Genomic DNA, 12,356 nt, shown 5'->3' on the forward strand with positions numbered 1-12,356 from the left:
AATTCCTGAGTGCAGAGCCAGGAGTAACCCCTGTGCATTGCCAGGTGTGACCCAAAAACCAAAAAAAAAAAAAGAATCATTGCTAAAATGAAGTTATGCCTTTCATCAAGCTTAATGATTGTTTTATGGCTACCCAATTTCCCTACAAGTATTACTTAACAGTAACTATACAAATGCTCTAACTAGTCCTTTATTGTATCTGAAGGATTATCTAAAAAGAAAGTAAAAATTCTATGAACTAATTTTCTGAACATTTAGTCCAATGATAAAGCTATTAGGAGAAAACTAGGTTTTGGAGTAATAAAGAAAATGAAAGTTTGAATTTTGTGAAGAAACACTGCATTTATTTTTCTCAACTGTTGTGCTGAAGCAGTAATTTTATCATCCCCTTTGCTACAAAATTCAGATTATCACAAGAAAATGTTAGTTCCTGCTGGCTTATGTGATACACTGACAGTTAACCATATATAGTAGGGTCTTTAAAAATCTTTATGGTTTTCTAAATAATTAAGAGCATTCAGCAGTCTTCCATACTGGCCCCCCCTTCTACTACTTCAAATGTAAGTTTTTGCCCAGTTTTACACAGTACTAATCTGACTTTGATGAGGTTATGCAGTAAGCGTTCTTACTCAAGAAAATGGAACTGGCCTATTTGTGTGTGTGTGTGTGTGTGTGTGTGTGTGTGTGTGTGTGTGTGTGTGTGTGTGTGGAGGAGAGAGAAAGAGGGGAGAGGGAAAGAGGGAAAAAGGAGAGGGAAGGGGAGGAGAGAGGGAGAGGGGGAGGAAGAGAAAGAGAGAGCACCAAGAAGGCAGTACAGGGAATGAAACATTTTGTGCAGGATAAAAGAAAAAATATTTGAGGGTTTGGAGAGAGAGTGCAGTACATGCCTCACATATAAAAAGCCCAGGTTCAATCCCTGACACTGCTGGTTAAAGACCACAGAACTGGAAGATCAAAAACTAGGGGAAAAAAAGTCACTTTGTTACCTTTGCTATATCAATTTAAACAAAGCCTTTCTCCCCATCTAGTAAAAGTGTAAATAAATTACATCTAGTTTCAAAAATTGGTAATTCCTACCTGCTGGTAATAAAATATGAGAGCAGAAGCCAGTTGCTTAATAAAAATGCAGGTAAGACAAAATTTGTATGTAGGTGGACAAAAGTAGAAATGTTCATTTGACAGTCAAACAAATTCTTTTCATCATTTCTATATAGCACTGTCAATAATAATTAACATTTAACTGAGATAATTCTGCCAATACAATACAGTATTATATATTTAAAAATTGTATTCTTATAAATATTTCAAGCATATACTTAGGCAATGTATAATTTAAAACAAATTAAAACAAATTAAAACCCCCAAATTCGTGGCACATTAATGAAGAGAATAAAATCAGTTGTATAAAAAGTTGAATACCATCTTCCAAATGCCTAAAAGAAAAACGAATAGGAAGACTCAATCACTCAATTAAAAATGGTAATTTCACAGTATCTGCAAGCAAAAGCAGATGAAAATCTAAGATTCCTTCAAAGAAAGACCTCAGGAAACATTTATATACTGATACATTTATATAATATTTTCTAATGCCAAATCCTAACATAAATACCAATCAAAGCATTAACGGCATAAATCTTTCAACTTTTTAATATGCCATGAAATGCCAAATTGGAAAAAGAGAACTAGTACCCAATTTTATCAATTCTACTAGAAAATGCAAATTGAACTCCCATACAGATTTGTCCAGTAAAGATGGGCAGTGAACTTACTTTTAAAAAAGTAAAACATAATCATATGGCTAAGACTGGATAGAAACACTGGCAGTATTTTCAGGAAAAGAACTTCTAAATGTTTTATATACATGTACACCTTATTTCATCAATAATCATAGTATCCTGTTTTTAATAATGCGCTTTTTAAAATTTTTACAAAAGCTTCACAAAATGACCACACTCCCACCTTTTTGAAAATTATTTTTCTCTCTCTCTCTCTCTCTCTCACACACACACACACACACACACACACACACACACACACACACACACACACACACACACACACACACAGAGCTAGTTTAAATGCCTATATCTAAACTCCACATAATGTTTCCGGGGCTGAGAATTTGAAATTATTCATTACCAATTTCATTGACTGATGCTGTCAGAAGTAAGAGTAAAGGTCATTTGTAATAGGCAATCTGAGCATACTAAATAGATCTAAGTTGCATCAGTTCAACTTTATTCTTACATTGAGCAAAGTTTTATTTTGAATAATAGTTTTAACTGGGGAGAATAGAGGAAAATAATTTTCAAAGTGAATAAAGGAAGCACATGAGTTCTTTTAGGGCACAGACCTGCTTTACACAGTAAAGAATCGGGCAGACAGAAAACAGGTGAGCAATAAAAACATTTTTGATAAGTAATTCAGTTATAACATAAACTGCATCGTAAGTTCAACTTGAAATGTAAACTCGAGAGTAGGAACCTAGCCATTGTAGTTTCAAGGTACCTTGCCCAGAACACTGTTTTGCAGATATGGAAAAGTAGAGATATTATCTGGATTAATATATATAGTGAAATCACTAAAAGTACTAATATAAATCAGATTATCTAAATTATATAACTTATTCTTTAATCTTATATTATAAAGTTAGTAAAAAAAAATTAAGTGGCTGGAGCAGTACAGTAATTGCATAGTACTCTATAAGCAAGTTAATGCATTATCATTAAAAATGTTTGAAATAGTTCTAAAGATAAATAAGATTACTGCTTTGATTTTTTAAGTTAATGCTAATGTTGAAAACTGCTTGTTATCTTTAAAAGCATATGCCTAAGAAAGTAGAAACTAAAGAGATCTGACCTTGCTAAAATAAGATTGGTGAAAAATTTTAATATTAGGGTAACAAGAATCTGCTATACAAACTGAATTTCCTATTAAAAGCAGCAAATTAGCTTCTCCCTATTAAAACATTGAAATGAATGTATATTTTGAATAGTATAGTATCATCATACAAGAACTTTCCCCTCCAAATAACAAACATCAAAAAATGTTGAGGCATTGCCCTGAGATGCTAAATAGCACACAAAAGGGGGTGAGGTCAACAATTTAAGTGGTATAAAATGAAGTGCACAATAGAAGTGCAAAAGTGCCTTTAAAAGTATGACTGGCTCCCCACCACCACCATTACCCTTAGGATCAAGAACACAAGAGTTTTACTGTTAACATAGAGACTTGCCTTGCTGTATTATTATTTGTTTTTACAATGAAAAGTTGTACCTAGTATGGCAATGCTGACTCATGTGGAAAAGGTTTAGTCTTCTTAAATCGTACTGTAACAATTTCCTTTAATTTCCAAGCCTAAATTCAGTATGAATAATTAATAGGAATATTTTAATCTCTAAAAAAGTTTCAAAAAAGACTTCAAATATGCTGTTGTAGTTTGAAATATAGCTTTCCATTACATATTACATATTTCACTTGTGATTTAAGTTTTGTGATTCAAGATTTTCAAAATCTAATTCGAGGTTTTGAAATTTCCAGGCTAAAAATTTCAGTCTACTTAAAAATTAAGGACCTGCTTATTATAGTAGGGATTTAGTTTTCAGTACTATTACCTCTGTAATAAATCTACTAAAAGCACTGGTATTCACTAAATACATGTTCAGATGCTTGTAAAGCTATAACTTAGAACATTATCATACTTTGCACTCTACCACAGATTTAGACATTAAGCATTTATTTGCAAATATGGAATTAGTTCTGTAATTCCAACTGTTATGGACTCCTAAATATAAATAGTACTTGTTTTTTCTTCATTCATGCTGGATTAAGATATAAATTAAATACAATTAAGTTACATTTAGTCACCTCACAAATAAAGGGGATAATGAAAAATTTTGCTGGTAACTACTTAAATCTGAGACACTTCACATTACTTTTTCCACTACTTCCCTAACTTTACATGAGATTTAAGGCTATATATACAAATACGTGTATTTCTAAGTTAGGGAAGAAACAAATATAACAAAATTGATTACACTACCTTTTATACACAAAACTTTGATTCTGTATTCAATGTTGTATTTAATCTTACACTTAATTTTCTAGAGGGCAATCTGTCTAGTGAGTAATTAAATTACATGATGGTAAATACAATATTTAACCTAAAAAGACAAAAAAATACAGATGGGCACAGAACAGTAGTCTTTTCAATGTGACAGATTTAAAAGCTTACTTTCACATGCTTATTCAGAGGAATTTATGCCTAAATTAAATTAGGTTCTTTTATATCTACAATTCCTTAAGCTTTGAAAGTTATTTTAAAGGCCAACAGCTAAATATTATCAACATGCTGTTTCAAATCACAAATACATCTTAATTACTTGAATTCTAAAGACATGGGCCAATTAAAAAATCATAGAAAAACACACACTCAAAACACACACATACACCCTTACCATTGTTTTAGATTGTCACAACTTTGACAACTATTTTAAGTAAACAATAGGTAAATTCAAGCTGATACACATCTTAATGAAAAAACAAAGAAACCAATTTAAAAAATATATATTAAAGAACAACAGAGACTTGAATCTTTCAGTGTAATGAATGGAAGGAAACAGTTTCATCTATGCCTTGAGTAACAGTACTTTCCAATTATAAAAGAGACTAACATCTTTCCCCATGAGAAACTTCTCATTTACAATGGCATGGTGTCTGAAAGGGAGGAGGGTAAAAGGAGGAATTACACATACATGATTAAATATCTTGTTTGTTAAATCAAGCTTTATTGATAAAATGGAATTCAGAATATCTTACTAGGAACAGCAGCAGGCCCAGCCAATCATGATAGCAAAAATATGGCAGTCTCCTACTAGATTGTAGGAAGCTGCTGCTTATCAATTAGTAATTAAATGTAAGAACTTGTAAAGGAGGTGTAGGGTATCAAGGCATTCTAGCCCCAAGATTGGTATTCTTATGAATATACTGTATTACCTGCAATACTCACGGCAAACAAGGAGAGAACAACCTAAAAGACAGTTAAATAAAGGGATCAGCTTTATTAACAATGCCAATCCCACTGCCATGAACATTAAATAGTTTTTAGTAACTCTGGGTATTCAGCTTTGTAAATATTTTGGAATTATTCTCCATAATCACCAACACATTTGAGTGTCTTGCTGACATACATGGCTGCTGCTCTCCCTGTACCACCCAAGTCCGGACACATGACTTGAAGGGCTATTTATCTGTTGCATCACACAACAAGCCAAATAGTTCTTGTAACTTTGATAGTGATTTAAAGCAGTTCATAATTAAATATGAGCATTTTGTACAAGGACAATTACACTTTACAAAAAAAAAAACAAAATCATACAACAAAAATTGCTGGAGTCTGATTTACAACATGAATTATGGTTTGAAATCACGTTTACATAAGTCTCAAATTTACAAAAAAAAAAATCAGTTCTGGGCTAGCTGTTGCACTGCTGAAGTTCTCTGGTGTGATCACTCTCACCGGTCACATGCCCTTCTTTAAAGTTGAGAATGGATATTTAAAAGGTTCAATGAAGCTGAGCTGTACACTCCCTTGGAGGTGAAGGCAAACTCCATGGCTAGATGAGCAGTTTTACCACATGTCATCGGCTGATGCAGAGTCCTTTACAAAAGTAAACAAAATAAAACAAGGAACTAAGTTAAAGTTCAGAGGTGTCAAAATACTTAACTTTTTGGAAATGTAGAATTATATGATTTTTTTAGAGTTGACTTTTGTAACGTTTTATAAAATATGTAGTATGTGTGTTCATGTATATGAAGTATCAATAATCTATTCAAAGAATTTTTAATCATTCTCTGTTTTGGAATAAAATATAAATACAAAATCATGAGGTAACAAAATATATTTCTAAATCAGTAAAACTACAGGAAAGAATGTTTTTCTTCAAGAAAACTCAAATTTCACAAAAAACTTTTATGATGTAAGACAAGATCAAGACCTCAATATAAGATTCGAGGAAGATTTATAATGCAATATAAAAAATGTATATGAAAGAGCTATGCCCAAATGATTTTAAGTTATCAGGCTACAACAAGAAACTTAATTTTTAAGTATACGACACTATTCAAATTAAGTTTTTTTTAAATCTGAATAGAATTCTCTCATTTAAATGAAGTATTTACTCAGGGATCTTGGGGAAAATTTTTCCAACCATAAAAACTATGTAGTGGAAATAGGCATACTGAAATTGTTGCAGTTGCTTACAAAATTCAGTTATTCTTCCTAACTTCAAAAAGCAAACCTTCTGAAGTTGATTGCTTGTAGAGGCTTTAAAAATCAGAATTAATTCAAAGAACTTTCTTCTTTTTGAGAGGTGGTCACTCACGATGATTATGTCCTCAATCACTAGAACTGTAGTGCAGAGTTCAGAGCAATCAACCAAGGGTTTGTGTAAAAGAGTGGGTGCAGTGAACATCTCTGCAAAAACAGGTAGGAAGGATATGCATTTAGAGTGGAGGGGATGGGAAATCAAGAGGAACTAAAATACTACTTACAGTGTCATCATTTTTATAAGGATTCAGTCTATTATAAACGGCTTCAATTACATTCCGCCTAAATTTAACAGAAAATACAGAAAGTTAATTCTTCAGAGCACAAAATTGGTAATTCATAGTCAAGTGTTCATTAGCCACCAAAAATTTCTTACACTTTAAAAAGCTCTTTTTCTGTCAATAAGCAAGTTGAATTTTGAGATTTTGAACCCCAGTTGTGAAAGTAGAAGTGAATTTACATTAAAATATAATACTCCACTAACCCAATTAGTAGAAGATGGAAAGTCATGGATTTGTTTATTTTGTTTTTGTTTTCCTGGGAGTCACATACAGAAGTGCATGGAGGTGCCAGGGATTCAAACCAAATTCACAGCCCAACTGCATGCAAGGGAAGCACCTTATATCTCCTGTACTCTCTGGTCTACATGGACTTTCTTCTTCTTTGTGTTTTGGGCCACACCTGGTAGTGCTTAAGGCTTACTCTTCAATCTGTGCTCAGGGATTACTCCTGGTGGGGCTCTGGGGACCAAACTAAGTCCCAGAGATTATACCTGGGTTGGCCACATGCAAGGCAAGCACCTTACCCAATATACTCTTCTGGCCAGTTTTTTTTTTTTCTTCTTTTTTGGGTCACACCCAGCGATGCTCAGGGGTTACTCCTGGCTCTGCACTTAGGAATTACTCCTGGCTGTGCTTGGGAGACCATATGGAATGCTAGGAATCGAACCCGGGTCGGCTGAGTTGCAAGGCAAACGCCCTACCCGCTGTGTTATTGCTCCAGCTCCTCTGGCCTGGTTTTTGATTTTTCTAAAGTCTATTATATACTTTTACTTGAAATGGTGTACATGGGTTATGAATTAGCAACAACTGTGCATGCATTAATTTTGTATATTTTGGTGGTGGAGGGTTTGGATTATAGCTGCCAGTGTTTAGGGACTACTACCTGCTTTGTGCTCTGGGGATCATGCTATATTGAAAAGTGAACTAAGGTCAGCAGCATGCAAGACAAATGCCTTAAACCCCGGTGGTATCTTTCTGGCCCAATGGCACATTTCTTAAGACAAAATACTAACACATTCTGGTTAGAAGTTCACTATTGGTTTTAATGCTAAGTAACTTCAATATATTATGGTAAAACAATTTATATTCACCATTTAATTTTTTACTTTTCATAATGTTTCTTTTAAAAAGCTCTATTAAAAGTGACATGTGAAGTATGACATATAAATCAGGAATTAGTTTCTGGCATAATATTTAGTTAAACAAATCCACAACAAAAATTTTATTTTTAAATGTGAGTCACTCCTGGAGGTGTTCAGGGGCTCATGAGCAGTGTGGCCATTCAAACCAGGTGGTCTGAATACAAATGCCTTAATTCCTGTATTCTTTTTCTGGGCCCCATAGTGGAATTTTAACTGAGTCTTGCTGCTTCCAAAATTAATTTGAAGCAACATAATTTCATAGAAGTTCATACTAGAAAAACTTTTTAAATCATCCTTAGCCATTCATAATCAAAAAATAAAATCATCCTTAGCCATTCATAATCAAAAAATATGGTTACATTTGTAGAACACAGTAAAGAATCAACAACATCAGACAATATCTTTGTAGATCAATTATAGTTACCTGAGACAAAAAATGTTTTAAGCCTTGTATATAAAATTGTTTAAAGCATCCGCTTTAGTTTTAGAAATTTGATAATTTAAGGAGGGGGGGGAGTAAATGCATATTCCTATCTTCTCTCACATTCCAAACTAACAAAGCAGGAGTTACCAAAGAAGAAAACTAGGAAATCAGAGAGGTAAAAAAATTCCCAGATGGGGAAAGAAGATGTTTGTTTCTGAGTGTTAAGTTATCCAAGAATTGATCAGATCAAATAATAATAATAATGATGAAAATAAGTATGGCAGAATTTTGTAGCACTAGGTAGATTGGTTAAAAAATTTTTTTTTCTGCTTGATTTTCATATTTTTATATGACTCTGAAGAAGTCAGTGCTACTCAAGCCTCCTTCCTTAAAGACAGTCTTTGGTATACAAAAGACTGTATAATTGTATAATTAGTTACAATGATAATCTGATACCTATTTGAAACAAAATACTGAAAATCACAAACAGGTTACACATTAGAAATAAACAATACTGCATCATTTTATAAAGTACACAAACAAACATGTGACTAAAGGACACCTATGAGATAAGAGTATGTAGAGTATAACTTACTTGCTTGCCAATTCACCCCCTGGTGGGAGGCTGGGGATGTTCTCACTGGCTAATGTGCGCATCACATGGACTAAGTCAGGGACGCCTTCCCCCTGCTTCTTTATGATTTCTGGGAATCAGAAGTACTTTTTTTGTAAGTGCTATCCAAACTTAAATTTAAAAAATACCGAAACAAAGATAGCCTAGGTTTTTAAAGATGGTATTTATCACAGAGATTTTTCTAAGCTGGTTTAAGAAAAACTAGTTGACATTTGAAAAGTTATAATAAACAAATGCATAAAATGACATAAAAATGAGATATTTTCCAGATCAACTTCAAAGAATAAAAATCAATGAAACAAAAAAGTGGAAAAAGCATTACATTCTATCAATCAAGAATATTTGTGTACAAATGAGAATATTCTATAAGATGCCAACTAGTTATTTCAGAGGGAGATTAATTCCTTTCTTAAGACTGGGAACACATTTTCTGAACTTTTCCTAAAAATACACTTCACAAAATTTTAAGAGAAATAATTTCAAAATAAAGGAAAACCTTTGAGTATAGGGAATTAATTGATCATTGACCAGCCCAAATAATTTTTACAACTATATTAATATTGCAAAATGATACCTAAGTAATATACAGATTAGATAATGTACTTGAACACCACTCTCATCTAAATAGATACATAACACCATTTTCTTAATGGATTACTTGAACAAGGCCTAAGGGATAGAGAAAGGTATGTTTCACGATAAACCATACAACTACATTTAAAATCACTAATTTCAAAATACCCAGTTATTAAGTGGGCATAATATGATCTGCAGTTTTGCTATGCAGATGTATAATGCTATATCACAGAATGAATACCAACAAATATAAACAACTTAAAGAACATTCAACTACTCATTTTAAGTACTACAAGTTTTCACTTGAAGTTTAGAATATTCTAAAACGCAAGATCATGCCAAAGATATTTATATGTTCCAGTTTTAGTTTAAATATTAGTAAAAAATTTTATAATCATTGGGACAAGAAAACTTTTATCATTTTAGTTCTCACTTTGTAAATACCTTTGAAAATAACAATGTATACGAAGAGCTTTTTTTCTTTAAAAGTCTCAAAATATTAATTCATCATTAAAGCCACATACTAAAAAACAGATTGCTACCCATATTTCTGTAAATGGCTTAAACTGATCTTTCAGAATTAGCTGAATTTTACCATCTTTTCTTTGCCCTTTGGAAACAAAAACAAAAACAAAACCAGTTTTAAATCTGAACAAAAAGCAAGGATCTCAGATTTAGTTTGCCAAGTTCCTTTATTGTTAAATTTTTAACATCTAGTATATTTATTCTACATGATTCTAAAGCTGGAAATGTGCTGTACAAAAATAAAGGGATTCGATGTTTACCTAAACTGCACAATTTCACAATCTAAACTTGTAATACACTTAACATACAGTCTCTGCTAAGCCAATACAATGACTAGATAAGTAACTAAATACAATAGAAATAAACACTGATGATAAATTCATTCAATGATAGTTTCAGGTCTTAAAAACATTACTTTGAATCCTCTATATTTGATGTTTTTTACATCTCTTTTGTTAAAATATAAATTAGGATATTTTAACTGTGAAAATTACAGGAAGACAAATTCTTTAAGAAAAATAATATAAGGCTTTATAAACAGTATCTCCTGTTCCACATGGGAAGATGATCATAAACTATACTATTCTTGCTTATTTTTATTTATTTGTAGAGGGGCCACCCACAGCAGTGCTGTGCAGTGGACAGTGGTGAAGAGAGATAAGGTACACTCTGGTTAATACTGCCTTTGGTAGGCTCCTGGGCAGGGCTACAGTAGTGCTCAGGATGTAAGTTTTAGGCCTTGTACTCACCAGGCATGTGTCCCATCCCTCTGAGACATATGTACCTAACCCTTTATTATTACTATTTTTTGGAGATGCTGGAGGCAGCTTGGGCTACCCTTGGCTGTGCTCAGGGAACAACATGAGGCGCCAAGGATTGAATCAGGGTCAGCATGTGCAAGGCAAGTGCCTTACCCTCTGTACTATCTCTCTGGCCATAAAGAAATACATTTGTAGGATACAGTCTTTTAATTTGTTTAGACGTCCTTTTACACATATTCTGATCTTCTTCACTCCTCTGCATAAAATATAAAAGATTCTATTTCCAAAGTAGCAAACTTAGTTTGGGCAGTAACTAGCAAAGATTTTAATATATAAACAATAGTGTAATATTAAATTGGCTTAGAAGGACCACAACTTTAAAATGATATGGTTTAAAATATAAGCTTTTCACAACCCTAGAGTCAAATATTAGAAGGGCACAGAACAAAAGAGCAGAGCTACACAGCGAGGCTTTTTTTACTGAGTGAAATCAAATAGCATTTAGAGCAAATAAAATGTGGTTTAGTAGATCACATCAATTTAGTGTAGGCATGTATTTACACAAGAAAAAGAAGAAAAAGGTATTTGGTACTTGTTTAAGAAGCTGAATGTAGTATTTTTACTGTTTAAGACATGTAACAATTTCACAATACAAATAGTTACATTCTTTCTATTTTTAAATATAGCAGCAATTTTTTAATTAATGTAATATCTATTGTGATTTCAGTCTCATCAAACCTACCTCAAAAAATATCAAATTTATGACAAATTTCCAACTGGATAGCACAAGCATAACAACAGCATATCAAAAATACTGAGTATTGATGTAAACTGTTCAATAGGAAATTCCTGCTTTATAATAGTAAATGTAAAACTTAATACTGTAACATGAAATTATGTATCTTAAAGTCATTATTTAGAATTGCTCTAAAAACTTAAAAAGTGCACATTAAAGAGGAAAATAGCATTTCTAAAACTTGATTCCACTTCCAAGTAAATAAAATTCATGTACTTACTCTTTATTTCTTTAAGTCAGTAAAGCATTTATGCCCAAGTAACTTTTAAGTACCAATAAATTAAAAATATCAACTTATCCCAATATAGAATCTTTTGTTTCCTATTGCTCCATTAGCCAACAATGTGATATATCTTGGTAGAGCCAAAAATGTTATATATACTTGTAATTTAGACTGCAACGATTTATTAAAATAGGAAAATTCCAAGTCCTTTGGTAACATGAAGGAAACAAATTGAGTAGTATGTTCAAAGAATGAAATAATTAAACAGTACATATACAAGCTATGTAGGTATCACTAACCAGTGAGGGAAAGAAATAAAAACAAAATAGCAGCTATAGATAGCACTAAAAATAAAAACAAATCATGATTCTAATATTAAATTTAAATTAATAACAAATAGCAGAAAAGAGAAAGTAAAATTAAAGTGCGTATTAATTTTATAATGCAAGCACAACAAATACAATAATGTACAGTGCTTACATGCTATTAGAGGTCTTTAATGTGATATTAATAACAGTAGGAGTCCCAAATATATTTTAACACTAAATAGGCATGTCAAGTTTCTCTGCTTAAAGAAACTGTGTAATCTACATGCTTACTGCATATACGCAGTAAGCTCGAATTTTCTGGAGAGGATGAATAGCTGCATCAAAGATCACTTAGATT

At 32.3% G+C, this 12,356-nt stretch overlaps 1 protein-coding gene across 1 annotated transcript in view; it reads right to left on the reverse strand.

The window, feature by feature from the left end:
• Positions 1–665: 665 nt before the first annotated feature.
• Positions 666–12,356, reverse strand: part of PPM1A (protein phosphatase, Mg2+/Mn2+ dependent 1A) — a 48,850-nt gene continuing 37,159 nt past the window's right edge. Inside the window, exons 4-6 of the mRNA XM_055130166.1 lie at positions 8,771–8,879; positions 6,553–6,610; positions 666–5,659 (exon numbers count right to left, since the gene is read on the reverse strand). Coding sequence (XP_054986141.1) covers positions 5,630–5,659; positions 6,553–6,610; positions 8,771–8,879 — 197 coding nt within the window. The 3' untranslated portion in view covers positions 666–5,629. The remainder of the gene's footprint in view (positions 5,660–6,552; positions 6,611–8,770; positions 8,880–12,356) is intronic.

Source organism: Sorex araneus, chromosome 3 (genome assembly GCF_027595985.1).
Source record: "Sorex araneus isolate mSorAra2 chromosome 3, mSorAra2.pri, whole genome shotgun sequence".
Lineage (NCBI taxonomy): Eukaryota > Metazoa > Chordata > Mammalia > Eulipotyphla > Soricidae > Sorex > Sorex araneus.